The sequence below is a fragment of the Notamacropus eugenii genome, chromosome 2, assembly GCF_028372415.1.
Source record: "Notamacropus eugenii isolate mMacEug1 chromosome 2, mMacEug1.pri_v2, whole genome shotgun sequence".
Classification (NCBI taxonomy): domain Eukaryota; kingdom Metazoa; phylum Chordata; class Mammalia; order Diprotodontia; family Macropodidae; genus Notamacropus; species Notamacropus eugenii.
The window spans coordinates 358,432,970-358,458,047 of NC_092873.1; the positions used below are offsets into that span (position 1 = coordinate 358,432,970).

The following is a 25,078-nucleotide window of genomic DNA, read 5'->3' on the forward strand; positions in this document are numbered from 1 at the left end:
TCCCCTGTAGAATTGTACTGAATTTTTCTGGGTAAGTTGTTCTTGGTTGTAAGCCTATAATTTTTGCCTTCTGAAACACCATACTCCTAGCTCTGTTTCTTTTTTGAGGTGGCTGCTGTATTATGTGTGATCCTGACTCTGGCTCCACAGTACTTTCTTGCTGGCTACTTGCAGAATTTTTTCTTTAACCTGGAAGCTCTGCATTGTGTCTATAATGTTCCCGAGAGTTTCATTTTTGAGGTTTCTGTCAGGAGGTGACTGATGGATCCATTCTATTTCTATTTTGCTCTCTGGTTCTAAGACATTTGGGCAGTTGGGTTTTTTTTAATGATTTCTTGAAATATGATGTTTAGGATCTGTTTTTTGTCATGGATTTCAAGTAGTTTAATGATTCTTAAATTTTCTCTCCTTACTCTACCATCTAGGTCAGTTTTTTTAAAAAAATCAACTAATTTTCTTCTTTTTTTAGTCTTTTGATTATGCATTAATATTTCTTATTGTCTGATGGAGTCATTATTTTTTTACTGTAGTTGGTCCATTCTTATTTTCAGAGAGCTTATTGCTTATGTAATATCTTACTCCTGTGCCATACTATTAATTCTCTTTCCAAAAAATTCTTCCCACAGTTCTCATTTCTTTTTTATTTTTCCCTTCTAGCATTCTTACTTCATTTATAAAAACATTTTAAACTCTTAAAAAATTCGTGCTTCGCATGTATATCCTATATCAGATTGCTTACTGCCTCAGGGATGGGGGAGATGAGGGAGAAGGTAGGAGGGAAAGAATTAGAAACTCAAAATAAAAAAAAGAATTCTAAAAATTATTTTTACATGTAATTGGTGGAAATAATGTTATAAAAAAGTTCTTGCTTCATCTCTTCCAGAAATTTAGTTGAATTTGTGCCCAAGCTACATTTTGTAGTCATTCTCATCTTCTGTGTTTGTGTCTTCAAAGTCTCTTTCACCATCATTTTTTTTTCATGGCGGGATTCTTTTGTTTGTTTGCTCATTCTCCCAGCCAATTATTTCCTTTCTGACTTTGGACTTTATGGTAAGGCCAGGCTCTTCACACTTCTGGAGGAAATGCCTGGGCTAATCCTGCTTCTCATTTCTTGGGGTATTGAGTATTATGATATTGCAGGATCTCAGGACAAGTTAGGCTGGGGAGCTGCATGTTTTTGGTGCTCCCAAAATGGTTCTTGCAGGGCAAAGTCTTATCACTACTCTCCTTTTTTATGCTTTTCAAGTTCTTGACCTGGGTTTGTGGGCTTAGCCCTGGTTGGAGTTTCAATAGGCTGCTATTGGACTCAGCCACTGTCAGCCAGCTGGAAAGATCTGCTGTTTCAAAGTGACAGAACTGTAGGTGTCCCTTTGATGTAGGATTTCCGGTTATTCTTCTATAGCTTTAGCTTGGCCTCGAAGCTGGATCTGCAACTCTGCTCCATTCTTGGGATCAGAGCCACTCAGCTGCTGCTTGCTTCTGAATTCCCTTCTTTGTCAGTACATATCCTAGGGCATCGTGACTTCTCACCTAGAATTTCACCCCTGAACATAGGTCTCCTCACCAACCCTCTCTAGATTTATGACCTGGAATTGTGTGGAAGGACAGAGCTGCCTAAGGCACCTCCTCTTGCACAAGTTTAGGCTGCTCTGTGCTGGATCTAGGGCCTCTTTTTAACCCTGGTGCACAGCCTCTCCCTATGTTGGAATGCTCAGTGTGCTCCTGGCCAGACCGTGTCACTAATATCCATAGATTTCTTTGCCTGTCTCTCTGTGCCAACCGCAGTTGGAAAAATAAGTCACTGTGGTTTTGTGTTGGATTTCTTGCTCAGGATTTGGTCTGGTGTATTTTCTAGATCTGTTTTGAGGAGTTGGGGTGGGGAAAACTTTGCTAAACTTCTTCCCGTCCTCCACCATCTTGGCTTCTGCCATCAGTGTTTATTTTCTTTCAAGCTTCCATACTGGAGGCATGGATTGTCAGAATGTTCAGATAGTGAGCCCCACCTTACTGCCTAGAATATTCTGCCAGTTCTTTGAACATACTGGAGTTGGTCTCAGTCAACACTGATAATCCAGGGATGTTTATTTACTAGGTAAATAGCAGAGCTGCCTTCTTGTTGACACCCACAGCTTGCCTAGAGAATTCTGTGTTCACTTTGATACAGGAGAGGTAGACTGACCTGAGCAGGTGAAAGGTACTATAGGTCAAGTAAAGGTTGTTATCGATGAAGCACCACATGCAAATGCAACCCACAGGTTTAAACAGTTACATGTAGATACTTTTACATGAGTCCCACCTAAGCTCACAAGAGGTTCCTCATCTAGCCAAAAGGGTCTCAGCCTCATGTAAGGTGCAGGAAGGGAGCCACTTGGCCATTTTTTTTTTTTATATATATATTTTTTTTAATTTAGCTTTTAACATTCATTTTCACAAAATTTTGGGTTACAAATTTTCTCCCCTTTTCTCCCCTCCCCCCCCAAACGCCAAGCATTCTAATTGCCCCTATGACCAATCTGCTCTCTCTTCTATCATCCCTCTCTGCCCTTGTCTCTGTCTTCTCTTTTGTCCTGTAGGGCCAGATAGCTTTCTATACCCCTTTACCTGTATTTCTTATTTCCTAGTGGTAAGAACATTACAGTTGATCCTAACACTTTGAGTTCCCACTTCTTTAGCTCCCTCCCTCTCCACCCCTTCCCTTTGGAAGGCAAGCAATTCAATATAGGCCAAATCTGTGTAGTTTTGCAAATGACTTCCATAATAATTGTGTTGTATAGGACTAACTATATTTCCCTCCATCCTATCCTGTCCCCCATTACTTCTATTCTCTTTTGATCCTATCCCTCCCCATGAGTGTTGACCTCAAATTGCACTCTCCTCCCCATGCCATTTTGTTGCTTACTCCCTGCTTGCAGGTCATAGAATCAGGCCTAACTGCACCTGGGAGTTTGGGGAAAGGGAATTCAAAGCAAGGAACAAATTCAGAGGCAAGCAGCACCTGTGGGGCTCTGACCCCAGGAGTGGGGCAGGGTCTCAGTTCCATCTGGCCCCATCTAAAGCCTGCAGAAGAATAACCAGGGCAGAAATCCCAGACCAAAGGAATTCTGAGCTAGCAAAGTCTCCCCTCTGGCTGGTAGTGGTTGATTTCAGTTGCAATCTAGTACAAGTGGAATGAAAATGTGTAGGTTGTGAAGGATCTTTAATGACAAACAGATCCTAGAGGTAATAGAGACTCATTGGAGTTTATTGAGTGAAGGTGTCTGACTGTTAATGTGATGAGATCCAAGCTTCAGGAAAGTCACTTTGGTGGTTGACTTTGTGGAAGATAGATTGAAGTGAAAGAGACATGAGGGGGAACGCTACTCCTCCTACCTCTGCTGACTTAATAACAACAACAAAATTATAGCTCTCCCTTGTAACAAGTTGTGCAAAACATATCTGCACGTTGACTGTGCCCAAAAATGTGTCTCATTCTGAGCCTCTAATCCCTCATTGCTGTACTAAGAAGTGGAAAGCAACATGGTTCACCCTCAGGCTTCTGGGGTCACGGTTGGTTATTGCAATGACTAGGTGTCATACGTTTTTTGCAGTTGTTTTTCTTTATGTGGTAGTCCTCATAAAAGGTATTCTCCCAATTGTGCGCACTTCTTGCTGCACCATTTCATACAAATCTTCCCAGGTTTCTCTGATTCCATGCCTTTGGTAGTTTCTTATGGCACAATACTATCCCATTGCATTTGTATGTCATAATTTGTTCAGCCATTCTCCAATTGGCCATCCACTTTGTTTTTAGTCCTGTCAAGTTGGATCCAAAGGTATACACAGTTTTATTTTTATTTCTTTTTGGGGGGAGGTGGTGGTGGTGGTTGTTCCAAATGACTTTCCAGAATGGTTGAATCACATCTCAGTTCGTTCTGCAGTTCATTCATCAGTGTGCTGGTCCTCTCAGATCCTCTCTAACAATTGCTGTTCTTTCTTTTCTTTTTCATGGCTAATCTGATAGCTATGAGAGAGAACCTCAGAGTTTCTCTTAATGCTAGTGATTTGGAGCATTTTTCACATAGTTATTGATAAGCTTTCTTTCTTCTTTTGAGAATGCCTGTTAATAACCTTTGATCATTTACATTTTGAAGACTCACTATTGTTCTTAAATGTTTGTAACAATTCCTGATTTATCTTGTATGTCAGACTATTACAGAAATTTATTGCAAAGATTTTCCCCTACTTAACATTTTCCCTTCCCATTTTGATTCTTTTCCAATTTTTGATTTATATAATCAAAATTATCCATTTTTTATCTCCTGTGATACTCTCTATCCCTTACGTGGTTAAAAACTCTTCAGCTTACATAGCTGTGAAACGTATTTCTTAACTTGTTCCTCTCATTTGTTTATGATAGATCTTTTACATCTAGATCACATATCTATGTCAAATTTATTGGAATAGAAGTTATGGGGTATTGTTCTAAACCTAATGTCTGCCAGATTATTTTCCAACTTTGTCAATAAATTTTGTCAAATAATGAGGCCTCACCTTTACTCCAGTTGTTGTAAAAGAGTGTTGTGTACTTATAGTTCTGTAAAGAGTGTTTGTAGTCTGCCTTTATTTTTTTCAAAGATCTTTTGGACTTACACATATTTTATATATTCTGTAATTATTTTGAGCAGAATTTCTTTCCATTCTTTGGGGGAGTACTATTCAGAAAGACTGATGTGTGTGTGTGTGTGTGTGTGTGTGTGTGAGAGAGAGAGAGAGAGAGAGAAAGAGAGAGAGAGAGAGAGAGAGAGCTTATTTTACATCCTACTTTATTGATGATGGTAATTGTTTTAATAAATTTTTAGTTCTCACTAAGATTTTCTAAGTAAACCATGTTGGAAGCAATAATTTTATTTCTTCTTTGGTTATACTTATTCCTTTAATTTCTTTTTCTTCTGTTATTGCTATAGCTAGAATTTCTGGAACTATATTAAATAATGGTGGTGACAATGGGCATCCTTGCCTTACTTATCAAAAAGGCCAGTAGCCTTTTTCCATTATGGTTAATTCTTTTTGTTGTTCAGTCCTTAATTTCAGTCACTCGTTTACCTTATTTTGGGGTTTTCTTGGCAGAGATAGTGGAGTGGTTTTCTATTTCCTTCACCAGCTCATTTTACAGATGACAAACTGAGGCAAACAGGGTTAAGTGACTTGCCTAGAGTCACACAGCTAAGGCACAGTTGAGTGTCTGAAGCCACATTTCAACTCCCGAAAGTAAGTCTTCCTGATTCCAAGCCCAAGTTCTGATTCCAAGTTCTTATCCACTGCGCCCCCTAGCGCTCCAACAACAGCACAATTTACCACATTAAGATTAATTTTTTCCTATGCTTTAAAATTTTTAAAAAACATATATTAATGTTACATTTTGTCAATTTTTTCTGCATCTATTGATATAGTCATGTCATTATAATTATTTTCTCATTAATATGATCTATGATGTTAGAAGGTTTCCTAATATTGAATTAACCCTCTATTTCTGGTATGAATCCAACCTGGTCATGTAGTACAATCTTTTAAGTATGTCATTTAAATATGTAGATGCTTTGCTAAAATTTTAATAATTTTTTTTTGTGTCAATATTCTTTAAAGATATTGGTCTATGATATACTTTCTCTACATTACCTTTTCCTTGCTTAGGAATCAAGATGACATTTGTCTTCTAGAAAGGATTTGTAGGATACCTTCTTTCCCTATTTTTTTTCAGATAATTTGTATAATATTGGTATTCATTGTTATTTGAATGTACAATAGCATTTGCTTGTAAATTCATCTGGTCCTAGGGTTTTTCCTTTGGAGTTCCTGTATGAATTGATCAATTTCTTTTTTCTGAGATTGGGGTCATTTAAATTCTCTGTTTCTCATTTTGTTAATTTGAGTAGTTTATATTTTTGCAAATATTCATTTTATTCTATTGGCATATGACTAAGCATAATAGTTTCTGATATTTTGTTATCTCTTCTTAATGTGTCATGAATTTTCCTGTTTCATTTTTTATGTTGGCAATTTGGTTTTCTTCAGGTTTTTTTAAAATCAGTTTAGCTAATGGTTTACACATTTAATTGGATATTTTCTTTTCCCAGAAAACCAGATCTTTTATTTATTCATTCAATTTTTGTTGTTGTTTTCAATTTTATCTCTTTTTATTTTAAGAATGTATATTTTTGTGATTAGTTGGAGTTTTAAAAATTTTGTTGCTTTTCTAATAATTTTAGTTGCATGCCCAGTTAATTGAGTTGTTATTTCTCTAATTTGCTAATGAAAGTGTTTAGAGATATAAACTTTCCATTAAGAACTACTTTGGATGCATCCTGAAACTTGGTATGTAGTCCTATCATTGCCATTTTCTTTAATGAAATTCTCTTTTCCCAGTGAGAGACAGCTTTAGTAAATTTCCAGATAATTGAAATCCTCTATCAATACTCAACTATTCCTCCATGTTACACTCATAACCTGTTTCCCAACTTCTGCCTCTTCGTTTTGTTCAGGGGTTCTCCAGTACACTCTAAGATTGTTTTTGTTTTTGCCTGAGTCCATTGATCCAAATCCTTCCCATCATGCTTCCCCCATCTGGCCACTGCATTGCCTCAAGTCTTCTTCTGCTCTTCTACTCCCACTGCTTTTACCTGTTTGGCTGCTTTTGAAAAGAGGACTCTTCCAGATCTTTATGGGTCCCTTGCCCCCAAATCTCAATGATACTTACAGATCAACTAAAAAAATTTACCTTAAGATCATTCATCCATCTTGATCAGTATTCATACCTTGTGCATTTTTGTATTGGCCACGTGGGTCATGAACTTCATTGTGGGCACCTTTCTTAGACTTTAATTCCAGTGTTCCAATGATATTGTAGTTGTTTAGATCGCTGTTCTTTCTACATTGTACATACCCTCGATGGTAAGGCCATGAGATAATAGATTTAAAGATAGAAGGGACCTTTGAGATCATTTAGTCCAATTAGTCCTTTTTACTTTTGTGGAAGCTGAAGCGTTAGCAAGGTTGTAAGTGACTCGCCCTGAACCCAGGTTCTTTGACTCCAAATCCAGCACTCTTTATACTATACTAGGTAGACCACCAGTTTGGCAATTCAAGGTAAAAGATTGCATTGGCATCTAAAAAAGAATGAGCTCCATTCAGATTTGAATGGATCACTTGTACCTTGTAAAGCATCTGAGAGGCTCATTTACTTATGAGAAGACCAGGAAAGTTGCTAAGCAGTCCACAGGGAACTTGCCCCCAATGCAATATTTGCTTGGACCAACAGGAGAAATGAAGACTTGGGAAGTGTCCTGGAGCCCATAGGTTAGAGTGAAGTTTCTCACTGAGGCAACTCAGCTGTCAGTGGAAGAAAAAAAAAGGCCAATCCTAATAGGGCACTAGTTTTCTGGGATGACCCTAACTCTTTCACTTGTGTGGGAGATTGGCAGACTTCCGAAGTTTCTGCCAGTGCTAGGATAAAGGTTCCTTCTCCTGAAAGAGTCGTTTCCCAGCTGAGGATTGCAGCTGAATTTTGAGCTGGAAAAAGGGAGGCCATAAGGTATGTAGAACTGGGACAGCAGGGGCAAACATCGAGTAAGGAGGCTGAGACTCTAGGAGTGAGACTGGGCTGATGAGGAGTGGCAGGAAGGATGGATGCTGCTGACACTCCCACACTAGAGACTGCAGAGGTTAATCCTATATTTCCTTTCCCCCTCTTTTAGAAAACTGAAGTCTTTCCGTTGAGACATAAGAACAGTCTTTTTACTGTGTCTTACTAGAAGTTTTTACCACAAGTCTGGGTATATTTATTGGAAATAAATATTGAAAGAAGGCAGTTGAGGAGAGTGCAAGGATACATCTTCAAAGGAGAGACAGACAGACAGACAGAGAGATCTAATACAATTTTACTAGAGCACTATCTCTGGTTAGGGGCGCATAACTGAGAGACAGACAGAGAGAGACAGACAGAGAAAGAGAGACTGAGGGGGAAAGACAGGGATGGAGGAAGGGAGGGAGAGACAGAAAGAGAGAGCTAGAGAGAGCAAATTCCAGATTCTTTATACAACTGCCTAGAGGAGAGGAACAGTGTTTACACTAGGAAACCCACATGGACAATGGATCAGTAGTAGGGTGAGAGGGGTAAATAGGAATGACTGAACGACCCTGCTCACCACACCAGACCACCACTGCTCCCCTACGTAATTAGTTTTCTTTTTCAGACGTATCTAAGTTTGAATCCTGGTTCCAACACTCACTACTTGTGTTATCTTGTCATTTTACTTCACTGACTAAATGGAGTAAATTATGCTTAAAATTCCCATCTCACTGTGAAGAAAGCAGTCTGCAAACCTTCAGGGTGGTATATAAATGTGAGCTGCTTTTGTCTCAGTATTTTATGCCTCTAGAAGCGATGGAAAACGCAGAATGGCTCTGAGCATAGAGAAACTAGAAGCAGGAAAGCCAGTGAGGCTGCTGTCGCACTGATGGCAATAAGGTTCTAAACCTAGGTAGTAGCAAAGGAACTAGGAAGTGGGGGAGAAGATTTGAAAGATATTTTTGAAGCAGAATTATCAAGAGTTTATAATTGGTTGGGTTTGGGGCAAAGAAGGGAGGAGAATTAAAGATAAGCACAAGCTTTTGAGCCTGGGTAACTGGAAGGTTGAAGGATTGTTTTCACATTTGTAAAGGAGCTTCTTCAGGGGAAGGGAATTCACTGATTATTCTTTCTTCCTCTGAGGATAGAATATGCAGAAATGGGCATGTTCTACAGCACATGGAGTTTAAATTAGATTTCATAAAGGACTTTCTAAAGAAGTATAAGGTGGCTCAGTGGATAGAGCATTGATTCTGGAGTCAGGAGGATCTGAGTTCAAATCCAGCTTCAGACACTTAATACTTATTTAGCTGTGTGACCCTAGGCAAGTCACTTATCAAGGTTAAGCCAAAGCAAAGATTTGCCTTGCCAAAAAAAAAAGTAAAAAAATACATAAATAAAGAAGTATAAGGTAATAAGCAAGGAATCTAGAGAGATTCTCTTTTCTCTGCAACTCTTTAAGAAGGGGAGAAATTATTTACTCTGCAGGGTAAGTTTTGTTTCATCTGAAGGCAAGGGGCTAAACCAGATCACATTCCTATTATCACACTGTGACAATATGTAATAATATTAAATAATAAATTATAAATAATAATATAAATATATTGACATAATTATATTAATATAATAATAAATGATTATTCACTTGACTTCTGGAGCTGGACTGGTGAGTCTTAACATGGCCCAGGATCCTGTGGAGATGGGAAAGCGCTGAGGGCTGAAAGCTCAGCCGCTCCCACTGACCTTTTCTCAGGTGGGAAGAGAAGATCCCTCTCGCCAAAACCAGCCTGGAGAAGACCTGGCTGTTCCACGAGATTGGCCGCTGCTACCTGGAACTCAACCGGCCTTGGGAAGCGCAGGAATACGGGGAGAAGTCCCAGGCGTGTGCTGAAGAGGAAGGCGATGTCGAGTGGCAGCTCAATGCCAGTGTTCTGGTGGCCCAGGCACAAGGTACAGGCAGATACACCCACTCTTCCTCCCCTCTTTGACACAAGCCACTGCTTCTGTGTGTGCCATCAAACTGTCCCAACCAGGCTTAACGTCCATTGGGCCATCTCATAGTGTTGCCCACTTAGGGCTGCCCAGTATGGCTCAGACTGTGAGTATACTATCCCATGGCCTCATGTCTCTGGCTGGAATGATCCAAGCTTAGTCAGCTAATAATTGAGCAACTACCGTGTGCTATGATGGGCTTAAAGGAGGGAGAATGGAGAGGGGAAAAAATGATCCCCACCCTTATGGAGTTTGTATAGTCTAACTGGGCAAATTTAAATTGGATAAGAAAAAAGCAGGAAAAATGAGTCATAAAGCAATGTCCCCCTCCCCAACACTTCTGTTTTCAGTCTTCCTGGGAGTCCCCTCCTAAGTGTGCCCATCCTTGTACGGGAGGCTCACCCAGTCTAATGAAATAGCTCTTGCACTCAGGGGACTCAGATGGAGGGACACACAGACAGCCCATGTAGGGCTGTACCCAAGTGCCAAGGGGCATGGGGTGATGAGTGTGCGAGTACTGAAGGGAGAGGAAGAGGCAGCACTGCCCTCCTCTCTGGAGGCTGCGAGACTCTCAGGATAAACCCAGTCCTGAGATAGTGGGAGTCCAGTGATTCTCAGTCAGGCTCTTCTTCTACACAGTGGATTTGCTCTCCCTGGTCAGCTTCAGTTTGTCAAGTGGGGATGAGGAGGGGGATGGGAAGCGGAGGGAGCAGGGGACAAGTACACTGGCTTTGGGCTTGGGACACTTGGGTTCAACTGCAGGCTTTGATACTCATTAGTTGAGCAACTCTAGGCAAGTAAGTGCTCCTTCAGATCTGTAAAATGAGGGGGCTGGATAGAATCATCTTTACAGATGGCTTCTCCAGCACTACAATTCCTAAGGTCAGAGACTTGGGAAAAGGATGGTGGCAGCTAGCTCAGTGATGATGTCCTTGTGCCTGGAGGCCAACTGGATTAATCCAGTTTGCTTGAAGGCAGTTCTGTGTGAGTTCCCCTGCTTTTGGCCCCCGGTAGCCATCTTGGTACAACATGCTAAGTCCTTAGTACCAAGCAATGGATGACCTGACCTGCCAATCAGACTGAGGGAGGCACAGGGCCCACGTGGTGCCGTCTGTTGTTAATAGCCATTTTCCTTTACCCCCTTTCTTTACAGTTAAGCTGAAAGACTATGAGTCTGCAGTGAGCAACTTTGAGAAAGCCTTGGAGCGGGCAAAACTTGTCCACAATAATGAGGCCCAAAACGCCATCATCAGTGTAAGCCTACCCCTCCTGCTTCTGGCATCCAGAAAGGGTACAAAGGGGTTGCCAGCAGACCAACCTTGCATTTTTCCACTCTTGTTGTCTCTATACTCCCACTTCCTAGCACCTAGTAGGCACTTAATAAGTACTTGTTGATTGATCCACCTCAAGCAATCAACTATTCAATACCTTTTTTCTTGTTGTTCAGTCCTATTTGATTCTTCATAACCCCATCTGGGGTTTTCTTAGCAGAAATACTGGAGTGGTTTGCCATTTCCTTCTTCAGCTTATTTTATAGATGAGGAAACAGACAAACAGGGTTAAGTGACTTGCCCATGGTCACAAAGCTAGTAGGTGTCTGAGGCTGAATTTGAACTCAGAAAGATGAGTCTTCCTGACTCCAGGCTGGACGCACTAGCCACTGTGCCACCTACCATGTATTAATGCTACACTAGGTGTAGTATGGGACACATAAAAGGACAGGATCCCATTTTTATTCTCAAGAATCTTATACTGCAGTTAGGGGGACAAGATTTAGGCACAGAATGATCAGAGAGTGAAGAATGACAGTATGTCATGAAGTACTGGACAGATAATTAGTGTGGCAGAAGTTCCAAAAAGTGAGAGCTAGCTGGAAGTAGTTGGGGAAGTCTTCTAGTGCTTAACACAGTGCCTGGCATACAGTGTGTACTTAATAAATGTTTATTGACAGGCTGACTGGAGGAGGTGGGCCTTAAGTTGGTCATGGAAGGATAGACCAGATTGTGAAGGACCTTAGCAGTCATCTAGTCCATATCTCTCATTTTAGGTAGAATTTGAGAAGGTGGAAGGAAATCCATATTTGGGGAGCATCAGTGGGGAGTGGGAAATAGAAGGTTGGAGGTATGAAGGAGTAGACTGGCCGAAGCAGGATGTATAACAGAGTCTCAAAAGCCAAGCCCAGGGGGGAGTCAGGCAAAGAAGAGCCAATGCAGGGAAGTACTACAAAAGTAGTGTCAGTGTAAGAATATTGGGCAGCTAGGTGGCGCCATAGTGCACAGAGTGCCCAGCCTGGAGTCAGGAAAACTCATCTTCCTGCATTTAAATCCAGCCTCAGATACCTACTAGCTGTGTGATCCTGGGCAAATCACTTAACCCTGTTTGCCTCAGTTTCCTCATCTGTAAAATATGCTGAAGAAGGAAATGGCAAAACACTCCAGTAACTTTGCCAAGAAAATCCCAAATGGGGTCATGAAGAGTAGGATCCACCTGGAACAAGTGAACAACTACAACACCAGGAAGGCTAGTCTGGCGACTGCCTGAATTTGTTTACTGGATAAGTGTGGGTGGGGAGGTGGAGAGAGAGCTCAGTCTAATAGGGAAAACAGGTCATTCCAGTGGGAATTGTATAGTCTAGTTGGGGACTTAGGACTATGTAGTTATTTATTTTCTTTTTATTTTTTTTGCATCTAATAATATTTTATTTTTTTCTAATTATATGTAAAAATAATTTTTAACATTTATTTTTGTAAGATTTTGAGTTTCAAATTTTTCTCTCTCCCTCCTTTTTCCCTTCCCCCTCCCCAAGATGGTAAGCAATCTGATACAGGATATACATGTGCAATCATGTTAAACATATTTCCACATTGTGTTTTTCCTTTGATCTCTAAGAGGACCATGACATCAAGATGATATCATGACTTGCAGTTGACTTTGGTTTGAGTGAGGGAGGGCTGTTCAAGGTCACCAGCTTCACTTTCTTCTCCTGAGCCATCTGGATCCAGTGGCCTGTTATTCATCAGGAAGACTGGAGATGGCCCAGGATGCAATGGGAGACCCTGGCCCTTTCAGGCTAAGGTCTTCTCACATTCTCACTTTGAGTGAAAGAAACCCATTCAATGAATAGGCTTCTTTTAAGTAGTTGCTCAAGGGGTGGCCCCTTTAATAAAAAACAAAACAAAAAACTGGGAGGGGAAGACCCTCAGGGTTCCTGGGTAAAAGAGAAACAATTACTATTTAGTTATTACATCCACTCTGTGCTAGGTGGGTGGGGACTTGTTGTCTAGTCTGTGAACTCCAGAGTGAATGGGGTTTGAGGCTTGAACTTTGATCAAGAAATGTAGCCAGTAAACCCAAAGGAAAAAAGGCAGCTTTGAGGGGTAGAACACTGGAGGAGGAAGAGGAGGAAGAGAGCTGCTACTCACTCACAGGTTGTTGTCCTTAGATCTCGAAGATCAGCTAAGATCTCGAAGGTCAGCCAGCAGCTTGATGTCATATCATTCGGTGTCATTTCCCATACTTAATCTAGCCTGATCTTATGTTATTCATGGCCTAGTCCATCACATTGCCCATTTGGAGTACCCACCCAAGATCCAGTTTTAGAGGTGACACCCTTTTCCACCCACACCCCTGTGTGGGATGGCTCAGGTCCCTACATAAATCAATTACTCAGAGGCCTCTCAAAGTGATGACAGAAAAGAGTTTTATTCGATTCTCGAGAATCTGGACAATCCCACAGCAGTTCACCTGGAGTAGGAAAGCCGAAGATAAAAATCAGGACAGTGATTTATAAACCCTAACGCAAGTCCCTCCTCCCCCCCACTGACCATTATCCTCATTAGCTGAGGATATGGTCTTACATTCTAGACACGAGATCTAACCAATCCCTTTGAAATGAAGACATCGAGGAATTACGCAAGTTTTGTCCAATCATTGAGACCCCAGTACACCACACAGTTTTATACCTTATATGGAACTATTCTATTCCAAAAACACTGCAGCCCCGAGCCTCCAGGCCCCACCTCACCCTTGGGAGAAAACCACAATCTGAGGAGTCTTCACCAAGTCTATCCCACTCAATCCCTCCTCTTATTTTATCAGCCTGAAGACTTCTCACGGATGTTTTAACCAAAGTTCTGTAACATAATCTCACACTGTCTATTAATCTCCTCATCCCAATCAGGATCATTCATGTCTCTTGTCTCCACAGGTACCCAACCTTCCTTTTTTAATATCATCAGTCGAATGGCTCCTTCAGTCCTTTCTTCTACTCTAACAAATTTTAGTAAAGAATTTCTAACTATTTTAGTAATTAGTGAAATCAAACAAGGTAGACAAATAGGAAGTAATACAATACCACTAATTGCTATAAGGCCAAACCACAGTAACCTCTTCCACCAGCTCCCCTCAAACCAGGACCACCAGGATGTATTGAAAGGGGAGCCCCAAGTTTGTATGGGAACATGAGCAACCTTCCTGATATTCTTGGTGATCTCTTTCACTATCCTTCCATTATCATCAATTTTTAAGCAACATGTAGATAAATTGAGCTTCCCACAAATTCCTCCTTCTTCTGCAAGTAAATAATCTAAGATTAATCTATGTTGCAGTACTGCTTCCCTAGTTTGTGTGGCTTGATCAGCCAGTAAGTCCAAAGCCTTTGCTGTTTGATTGGTTATAATTTCAACTACTGCTTGAAGTCTGATTAGTCTGTTTAATAGATATATAGGGGTTCTATAACCCCAGCTCCCATCTTGAGCCCAAGTTGCAGGCCCATACTCTCTGATTATCCTCTCAGGAGGCCAAGTATTGCCCCACCCATTTGCATTTCCAGTCTGAGTGAGGGAGGTGTCGATGTTCCTCTTTCTTTTTGCTAGATCATCATATAGAGGAACCCCTGGATGCTGTTTCCCTGATTCATTCTTTCTACTTTGCCTGAGGAAGGAGAATGCCAGGGAGTGTGAAACTCCCAAGTAATCTCCAGTGCTTTTATTAATGACTGCAAAACCTTGGCAGTAAAGTGAGTGCCTTGGTCCGAATCTATCCTCTCCACCATGCCATACCGTGGAATTATCTGTTCCAATAATATCTTACTAACTGAGGAGGCAGTAGCTCATGATAAGGGAAAGGCTTCTACCCATGAGGTCAGGTGATCTACTATGACTAGCAGGTATTTGAGACTGCCCACTGATGGTAGTTCGGTGAAGTCCACCTGAATGCTTTGGAAGGGTCTGTATCCCGGGGGCCTGCCCCCTTTGGGGGGGGTGGCGTTGAGCAGTATTATTCGTCCTTCGACAAATCAGACAACCCTCCACCAATTGTCTGGCCAGTGTGTATAAGCCCGGTGACACAAACTTGGTCAATACAGCATCACACAGGTTTTGGACATCCCAATGACTACCTTGATGTAGGTATTGCAAGACTCGTCTCATCCCTGCCTTGGTCAGTACCTCACGGCCATCCGGGAGAAACCAGCGCCCTCCTTCTGTCTCCTTGGCTCCCAAGTCTTGAGCCTTTTTCTTCTCTTCCTGAGTATAGGATGGGGAGGGGAGATTGGGAGGCAAAGTAGGAATTAATACCAACATTGCAGTCTGTCCAGGTTCCTTTTCCCCAGCCTTCCTCGCTTCCTCATCAGCAAGGCGATTACCTCTAGCCTCAAAGGTATTCCCTATTTGATGTCCTTTCACATGCACAATAGCAATTGCTTTGGGCAACAGTAAACTACTCAATACTTTAGTCAGTAGGGTGGTATGAGCTAGTTCCTTTCCCTTACTATTTACCATTCCTCTTTCTTCCCAAATTTTTCCAAAAACATGTGCTACTCCCCAAACATACTTAGAGTCTGTATATATAGATCCTTCTTTCCCTTCTAATAATTTTAAAGCTTGATGCAAAGCATACAGTTCACAAGTTTGTGCTGACCAAGTCTTAGGTAAGCTACTAGCTTGTACTAGAGAACTTCTATCTCCATCTATTATGGCACACCCATTCTGTCTCTTTCCTTCTATCACCCGGGAGGACCCATCTATAAACCAATTCACTCCCTCAAACAAAGGGGATTCTTGTAAATCCTCCCGCACTTTTGTCTGATAATCAGTTATATCCAAACAGCAGTGTTCCAAATTTACAGGCTCCTCGGGTGAGGCTGACAGAAAACTAGCTGGATTAAGGTTATGGTCTTGGGACAGTATTAAATCATCCTTTTCTAATAATATGGCCTCATACTTTAAAATTCTTGAATCTGTCAGCCATCTCCCAGCTCTCTGATTTAAGATAGATCGCACCTGATGAGGTACACTCACAATCAAACAGCCTCCAAAAGTGATTTTTCTACTTTCTTCTACTAGGAGGGCAGTGGCTGCCACAGCCTGTATGCAAGTTGGCCATCCTTTTCCAAATTCTGTGTGTTCTCACACACGCTTCAAATGGAGCTTTAATACTGACAAAGTGTGTCTCCAAGCATGAAGCTTGAGAGTTATTAACTAATAGCAATAATTATAAATGAAAGTAAACAACTTTAAAATTTTAAATGCAATAACCTTCCATAACTTTGTCTACTGGCTTCCCAATCATGCTAAACATTTTCTGAATTGGTATGGGGGAATAGATAGTTCAAGGTTCAACTTACCCATATTCCTCCCCTCCTCTTATTTTATAAGGGATTCCTTTTTCCATACCTAAATCCAATCAATAAATACCTCTTCACATTCTTTCCCTTATGAATCCTTCCCTTCATCTATCTTCCTTTTTATATGAATATGGGAAGAAAGCAAAGTTGACTGACGCATTAGCAAATTACAGGGGGGCAGTCCCCTTGTCATAAGTACAGATACAGAGATTTAAATTAATGAACTGTCCATTTAGAGGTTCCATCTCATACAGCAGTCTGGGGAGAAATATCATCTTATGCAATTTTCTGATCTGGATGCTCCTTCAAACAGTCGTCAGCACAGCATCTCAGCATCTTCTTTTCTTTATCTTCTTGTAGAAATCCAGATGTCCACTCTCCTACAGAATTGAACTTAATACCATCTTAGATTACCAATCCTATCATTCTTACAAAAATCGAAATTGAAACTTTGACAAATTATCATTTTTTTTTTTTTTAGAAAAATAAGAAATTCACGTTAAAATGCAGCTTCTACATTTCACAGCAAGTCATTATTCATTCCCTCATTAGGAAGATGAGATTTCACTAAGGAGTCAACACCAGGCTCCAGTACTTATATAAATACAATAAATAATCATTCTTAACACAGTGCATATCACATCATAAAACAATTCCAACTTCTGATCATGTGATGCTTCTTTTAAAGCATTTACAATATAGTCTACAAACCATTTTTCATTTAGCATTAACCAACTAGGACAAAATAATAACTATGCATGCTAGCCTCACAAGCCCTTAACCTAATCATCTCCACACCATTACTAAGAATTAGAGGACCCTAACTTATTGTTGTTGTTCTAAAGTCCTAAACCTGTTAGCTCAATGTTAGACTTAACCTCAGATGTTCCCCTACCAACAATCTATTATTCAACAGATCTGGTATTATTACTTACAAAACTTCTGATTTTAGGAATTTGCCACTAAGAGTAGGGACATTGCAGGGAAACATCTCCCTTACTTCACGTCAGTTCCAGGCAGGAGTAGGTTGTCAACTGGCATTCAGCCAGGCTTCAAGTCTGCCAGGTGTCAGTGGGGAAATTGAGTCAGGAAAATCCTACCTCAGCCCAGACTGAACAGTCGCTCTCCCGACCTTCCCATGAGATCACCTTTTTGCAGTTCATACCAGCATCTCACAGGCTTATTGGCATCATGGATCAGTGGCTCAGACCACCTCTCTTGCTATCCACACCTGGAGTTAGACTCAGAAGAACAGTCAGTTAATAGTCCCACAAAAATCTTAAAATAGCAAGCTCCAATAATCAGTTTCAGACATGACTAATTTCACATTGGCCAAGGAACATCTTTGAAGCAGGTCTAAGTAGCCTACATGCCTTCCTATACATGTTCTAGTTCCTGATTGAATAACAATCATAAGTCATTGCTCTAATAGATTTATATCTGTTTCCCAAACTACTTTATCCCTTTCTAACCCTGCTCAATCTAAAAGAATGAGCTACACATGTGATAAGTTCAAACACTAACTTGAATTTTTATGTTCATGTAATGAATTCAAATCAAAACAATCATTTAACTTTCAATGCCAAATATTACCAGAGGCTACCTACCTCTAAGAAAATTAGACTGAAATTCTTTCCCCAAACTGAAGATGCCTCTGATTTAGTCTCAGTAATTAATTCAGTTAATTGTTTTAATACTAATTGCTTTTACATCATTTTGTAACCTGTAAAGATCTCACTCCAAGTTGGGACCTTTGTCCATTACCCCAAAAAGTTTTAGTCCCATTTGTCTAAAGGCCCTGGAAAACCTCACCTTGAAAACTCCTTGGTTTTTCCACGTGAACCGGCTCTCCTAAGGTCCACTCTTATCACTATACCCAAGTCTATTCTACTTCCCACTCTTAATTCTATCAGTCCAAATCTCCAGTTTACTGGCCACTCCCATCAAGACCATTCCTGGAGCTCCCAGACCACCTGCCCCCCCCCCCCCCTTTTTATAAGGGATTCCTTTCCTTGAATCCCCCTGTAAATAAAATACAATTACAGCTAACTTTGAATCCCAATTTTGTTCTGTGTAACAATGATACAATATCTATTCTCATTAGATTTAGAAAGAATGTCCCCAGGGATTTTATTTACTTCTTAGATCTTAAATTTGCCCTAAAGAGCCAATCACTGAAGATCATTCCTTATACATTTTCAAATTCTCACCAAAGCAAGTTCTATATACAGTCTCCTCAGCTGCTGGGACTGTACTTGTTACTAGCCTGAGGACTGCTTCTTTTCCCACATATTCACAGTGTACCAGCTTTAGGTTTTAGCATTAGAATTACAAATGGCAAACATAATTTTGTAAGTGGTAACAAATTGTTTTAGCTATGAACACGAACAATAAATTTCAGATGACATCAATTGTATTTTCATATCCTATTAGAGAAACTAAATTCTTCCCACTTTTGTAACTTACAAATACGAATTGGATAGGCCTTTCAAAAACCCATACGAAAGATTTTACAAAGTATTTCTTAATACAGCAAATATGTCTTCTCTTATGAACAGTTTACAATTTATCACAATCCCCTTGAAACTAATTGACAGAAATCACAAGACCTAAACCCACAGCCTTTTCATATTTGCCCATAAACTTTCTTTTACAAAAATAACTTTAGAGTAAATGCTTGATTCATGGCAAAAACAATTTTAGCTAAAATTTCCTTTTCAACAACAGAAATAAACTTTTAACATAATACATGCTCAGATGAAACAGGCTTGAAAATCACACCTATATATATATATATACCCGTACATTTTTAAAGCATTCTCATTTTCTTAATAAGAATGCTACAACAAGAAAACTCTTACAAAAAAACAATTCATAACAACTCTTTTTAACCAATTCACAAACTAGCTTAACAATGCAATTTCTAATACAATATTTAGATGGATTACCTAAAAATTTAAACTTATTTAAGTTTACTTAAAACTTAAAAGAAGCCATTAACCTATTCAGCTCTTTTTAAGTTTCAAATTATCAAATTTCTATTACATCTTTTTAAAACCCCAATCTATTAGATTAATGTTGCATCTAACAAATACCTATCCTTTTGTTAATGGAGCTAACATTTTTGGCAGAAATGCTGCTGGGTGTCTCTGCCCTCCTCTTATTTGTGCCAGGATTCCCAAGGCCACCCCTTTCTGGCCCTCCCACCCTGCAAAGAAAAAGAAAAACCTAAACTTATTATCTTTTTACTTTAAATACATTGTCTGGCATCAAATATATTGATCTAATTAAACCTAAATCCAAAACTCTCAGCTCTAAGTTGCTTACTTGAGATTTTTTTTACTTTCTAATCTTCTGCTTACTTCCACCAAACTTTAATAAATTCTAACCTATCTGAAGCATTAAATTAAGAATGACACATTTCACCTATTCACAATTCCAAATACGACCAGAATGAATTCACTTAACTTTCTGTTATTTCCCATTACACTAAAATTTCTTCTTTTGGGTGAGGCAGGAAATGGTTAATTGGTTGCTAGCATGCCTCTTAGGTCTGAGGGAAAAAGAATTTTTTTTTTTTTCCTCTCCCTCCTTGTCCCTCCACCCCTCTGAAACTAGTCTGGAGGGGTTGAAGAAAGGGAGTAACAGGAATTTCAAGGACAGTTCAGCTCAGCCTTTCTGCTCCTGCTGGCTGGCTGGCTAAATTTACAACCTTATCAGATAAAAACAGAGACACACAGACTTTCATTCACACAGAAATACCAACACAACATATACAGACAAAACATTTAACAGAATAGAATAGGACATATAGGTTTAAATTTTTGTCACACCCAGTCCTCGGAGGAACCATATTTGGGCCAGATTGTGCCTCCTCCTCCTCCAATGTCTTTTCACCCCATATGAAACAACAGTACTTAATCATCTTCTTCTACATTCTTTTCTCTATAATTTTGGTAATTCATGCCAATTTTGTAATCGGTTTCCCAAGGGACTATTTACCGGTATCTCTTCCTGACTCCACTCCGAAGCTCTATTCCTGGACTGCTTTTGTCCCATTTTGGTCGAGGGTTGTCGCCAACACCTCCGAGTCTGAGACTCAACGAATTATGCTAGCTCCCTTGCTAGCTTCTCTTGCCAGCTCTCTGGTGAGGGTCGCCCGTCACCAACAGTCACCCAGCAAACGTTTTTGGGGGGGCCCTTCACCCTGGGGTCCCGCAGTCCACTAATTTGGTTGGGAGTCGTCACCTTCTCCCCGAGTCTATCTAAGACTCAACGAATTGACCCCCAGACCCCCCCCCCGCGCTTACCGCTGGGTTGTATACGCGTACAAGTTGCCTGACTGCAAACTTCAACACCAACCGGTTGGCATTTTTACACACTTCACAGCTTTGGAGTCTTTGGAGTCCTTATCTCTATTCTTTTCTGTCTTCACTGAGTTCCTCTGCTTCAGGTCGTTACCTTGCAGAGAGGGAGGCCCGGCAGCTCCTTTCAAGGACAATGGGGAAATCTCCCCACGGGCGCCCAAGTCCTTGGACTGAGCTGTCAGCCATCTCTCAGAAAGGTCACAGATCCCGGACGAGCCCCCAAACTGTGTGGGATGGCTCAGGTCCCTACATAAATCAATTACTCAGAGGCCTCTCAAAGTGATGACAGAAAAGAGTTTTATTCGATTCTCGAGAATCTGGACAATCCCACAGCAGTTCACCTGGAGTAGGAAAGCCGAAGATAAAAATCAGGACAGTGATTTATAAACCCTAACGCAAGTCCCTCCTCCCCCCCACTGACCATTATCCTCATTAGCTGAGGATATGGTCTTACATTCTAGACACGAGATCTAACCAATCCCTTTGAAATGAAGACATCGAGGAATTACGCAAGTTTTGTCCAATCATTGAGACCCCAGTACACCACACAGTTTTATACCTTATATGGAACTATTCTATTCCAAAAACACTGCAGCCCCGAGCCTCCAGGCCCCACCTCACCCTTGGGAGAAAACCACAATCTGAGGAGTCTTCACCAAGTCTATCCCACTCACCCCCACACACGTCCTAGTTCATTAGCCTGTTTTGCCCCCACCTGGAGTTCTACATAGGCCAATAAAAGGGTCCCTTTCTGCTATCACACAAACACTCAAAGAAACAACACATATCAGGAATAGGATGGCTTTTCATCCCATAGAAAATAATACATAAATAATTGACAGTTGCTCTTAAACAATCAAGGCAATTGTCTTCTCTCTCTGATGAGTCTCACTTTCCCCCAAGATACAACACTGTGTCCAAGAGTCACAGAATCACCCTATTAGGAAGAGCCTGACTCAGACTGGCAGCTGTTCAAGTTCAATGTTGGGATAAAATGAGGCACTCATAGGTCATTGAACAGTTAATAAAAGGGGCTTACTTAGCCCTAACATAGTAAGGAAGGTGAAGAAGAAGGCAACACTTAGCCTGGATAGACTTGGATCTCCTCATCTCCAAATGGAAATATGTCTGGTTATCAGAACAGAGTGCAATGTGTGAAATGTTGGCAAGTATAAAGGGCTCAGACAGATGGGGGTGGGCCTTTTTATATTGTTAGGTGACCAGGAAGCCAAATGAATAAGGCCAGAGGCTACCAGGCTCTGCTAGAGCCTTATTGGGCCTATCATGACCTGGCTTTGAAAACTTTTTGGGAAAAACTAACTGGAAGGCAGTGCAGAGAGTTGGGGATATTTTTCCTATCACACACCCTGTGGTTTAGACTCCCCTTGAGACTTGATGCTGCTAAAAAAAGGAACTTTCTGACATTCCATTGAGTCACACTTGCATTCTGGAGACCCACATAGGCATTTTGCCTTATAGAACTACTCTGAAAGCTTTGACTCCCTCCAGTGCTTGAGGTCGCTAGAAAGGCAACCATTCCTTCCCTGGCACCTCATCTCCCATCAGACCTATATTGTCTGAATAACACATAGTAAAAGTCAGGGGTGGGGGTGAAGGCAAAACTTGGGTCTTTTTGTTCCCCTACACTGTTCCTTAGTCCTCTACTACTTTTCAAGTTCTGAAGACCACATGTATAATCTTCTCAGTTGGTTAACTGTGCCCCCAAAGAACCCCTTCTATTACTAAAGATTGTATTTTAGAATCCTTTTCTCCCTCCAGAAGGCTAGCACTGTCCAGAAACTCCCCTTCTCTTCCTGATTGAATCCTTAAGCTTGAATCTTGAAACTTGAATTGGATCTCGAATCCCCAAACTTGGGGTTGCTTAGAGAAGCAATCCTGAGGCTGATGTTGGCTTCGTATTCCTCTGTCTCTCTTAGAAGTGTGGATTCCAGGGCTCTGTGGGTACTCACCATTGTCTGGGAAATCCCTCTTCCTCTTTCAAGGAGGCAATGGTTCAGGAACTCTACTAGGCCACATGAGTGGGAGCTCATGCAACTGCTGGATATCTCTGCCTCAGTGCAGCCATTAGGAGCATGGGATGGGGAGAAGGCTTTCACTCTGGGACTTTTGTCCCAAGCTTTATTGTTCTCTGGTCTGCTTTCTGAAAAGTAGAGGTAAGGGCAGAGGGGACGGGGGCGGGGGGCGGGAGAGTAGAAGGGACAAGAACAATTGCAATTTGACCCCCTTTTCAAAAAGCTAACCCAAATGATGGCTCACAATGTGAGCCAGTCCCTTCATCTCCAATTGATCTGCAACAGCCAAAAGTGATTGATTTGTTCCCAGCATGTGGAATGCAGTCATAAGCTCATCAAGGTGATTGAGATAACCTCTTGTTATTAATACAAGCATGCACTGGTGCAGTAGGTTGGATCTGGGCTGAGAGCTCAGCTTCAAAATGGGAATGAAGTAAAGCTCTCACAGGCAATCAGTGTACAAAGGGAGGTTTACTTAGTCATAGCAGAAAAAGGACATTTCAAGCAGGGAAAGCAGATAGCACTGATTGATCCATAGCTTTCCTGTGCCTACTAGTCAGTCAGAAGACTGAGGGAGGAGCCAAGGGACTAGCTGGGCATTCAGAGTACATTCAATCAGTATTTTTTAAGCACCTACTGTGTGCCAGTCACTGTTCTAAGAGATGGGGATACAGAGGTAAAAGACAATCTCTGTCCTCAAGGAGTTCACAGTTGGGGGTGGGAGGTAGGGTGGGAATGGGGGAGGGACAACCAGCAAACAGCTATTTATAAACAAGCCATATTCAGGAGAAGTAGGAAATAACTGCAGTAGGTTTCTAAAGGATCTAAACCGTGTGATTCTTAGTGCCCTCTGTCTCCTTTCTTTCCTTTCTTCATGGTACTGTTATTTTTCCACTGTTACTGTGAAAGTAGAAGGGACTGTACAAGATGGAGGGTCATTTAACAATTTGTATTTGTGTTGGGGGTCACCCTGAACAAAGAATTCTTCGACTTCAAGCCAACTTGAGCTTCTCTGCCCTTGGCTGGACTGGTTCCCTGAGAATGGCCACAAGCCATTGCTGGGCCTACTGAAGCTTTCTGATTTTTAGTATGTTAGACCCTACCAAAGCTAATTTTCTTGCTATAAAGAGACACTGAAGCAGAACTTCTGTAGAGGATTCACACCACACAGTGCATGTTGGTGAATATTTGATGATTGACTAGTATAGAGTGAGCATGATTACCAAGGGGATATGGAAAAAAAAAGTAACCAGCATTGGGTAGTAGGTTGGACTGGTGAGGAGGTGGGCATATTGGGGCTTGTTAATCAGGGAAGGTTTTTTTTGTGAAAAGGGTTTATATTAGGGGAAAAGTAGGGGGTGGGAATGACTGGATTAATCGGGTAGGACTAGCAACTGTTTGGGGTTCACAATTCATACAGTCATTGATACCAGTTGCTTCTGCCACTTCTAGGCTTTGGATGACGCCAACAAAGGCATCATTGAAGAACTGAGAGCGACTCGAAGTTCTGACAATACCAAAGACAAGAAGGACAAAGGTGGGAGTTCCTGGAAACCTAGAGAGAGCTTTTGGGGTCAGAGGATGTGGGAAGAAGAGGAAAGAAGGCTTTATTTTTGGTCCCTGCCCTATTCTTTCATATTCTCTTTTCCCAGAGAGGTCATTTGTTGCTGTGTTCCTCCTTTGCTTTCTCTTCTGTCAGGCCTAGACTAGTCTTATGGTGGCTTTCATCAAAGAGGCTGGCCACAACCCCTGAGCTTTTTAAGCCTAGTTTCTGGTCATCAACCTCAGGTCTTTCCTTCTGGTCCATCTGATGCTGGGGAACTACCTGGGGAGGGGATCTCAGTCTTCCCCTGCATAGTCTTTTTCAGAGCATAGAATTATAGAATCAGAGCCAGAAGGGACCTCAGAGAAAGTCTGGTTCAACTTCATTTTCTAGGAGAGGAAATTGAGGTTTGGAGAGGTGTGTGAATTGGCCAGGGTCATGGGTAGTAAGTGGCAAAATCAGTATCTAAACCCATATTTAATGACTCCAAAAGCCAACTGTTACCATGAAACTAAATCATGTATTAAAAGGATCATGTAACTAAAAAGTGTGATCCAAATGGGAAATCTTACTCCGTGTCCACTGTGTCCTTGGCAGGCTCCATCCATCCGCACATCTGCAGGTCATGGAGGAGTCATTACTTGTAGGATGAGAGTAATACAGGACAGTGATGACACAGGAATGGGGTAGAGGTGGTGGGAGGTGGCTCATTCACTGACCATGTGTGAGCTGCAATGGAATGTATTCTGTGAGTACTGGGAGACCAGGGTGCTAGAGTATACTGTAATAGGCTTGAAGGTCAAAATAACCTCTTGTCCCCCAACGGTGAGAGCAACCCCCTGGAAATTCTCTTGGCCTACCTTTTATCCCTACCAAATTGCAGCTAGTGAGGGGCAGAGACGGCATTCATATTCA

At 41.2% G+C, this 25,078-nt stretch overlaps 1 protein-coding gene and 1 long non-coding RNA gene across 8 annotated transcripts in view; one reads left to right on the forward strand and one right to left on the reverse strand.

Moving 5' to 3' along the window:
* ODAD4 (outer dynein arm docking complex subunit 4) overlaps positions 1-25,078 on the forward strand; it is a 97,153-nt gene that overhangs the window by 66,812 nt on the left and 5,263 nt on the right. For all 6 annotated transcript variants that reach the window (XM_072646466.1, XM_072646467.1, XM_072646468.1 and 3 more), the window contains 3 exons: positions 9,357-9,553; positions 10,749-10,849; positions 24,073-24,157. In XM_072646466.1, coding sequence (XP_072502567.1) covers positions 9,357-9,553; positions 10,749-10,849; positions 24,073-24,157 — 383 coding nt within the window. The remainder of the gene's footprint in view (positions 1-9,356; positions 9,554-10,748; positions 10,850-24,072; positions 24,158-25,078) is intronic.
* Positions 13,279-21,257, reverse strand: LOC140528553 (uncharacterized). 2 transcript variants are annotated; one of them, XR_011975211.1, is made up of 2 exons: positions 20,531-21,257; positions 13,279-13,339 (listed from the first exon to the last, which is right to left on the reverse strand). It is a non-coding gene; the product is annotated as an uncharacterized lncRNA (long non-coding RNA). The 2 variants fall into 2 exon arrangements; XR_011975212.1 differs by lacking the exon at positions 20,531-21,257 and adding an exon at positions 18,033-20,524.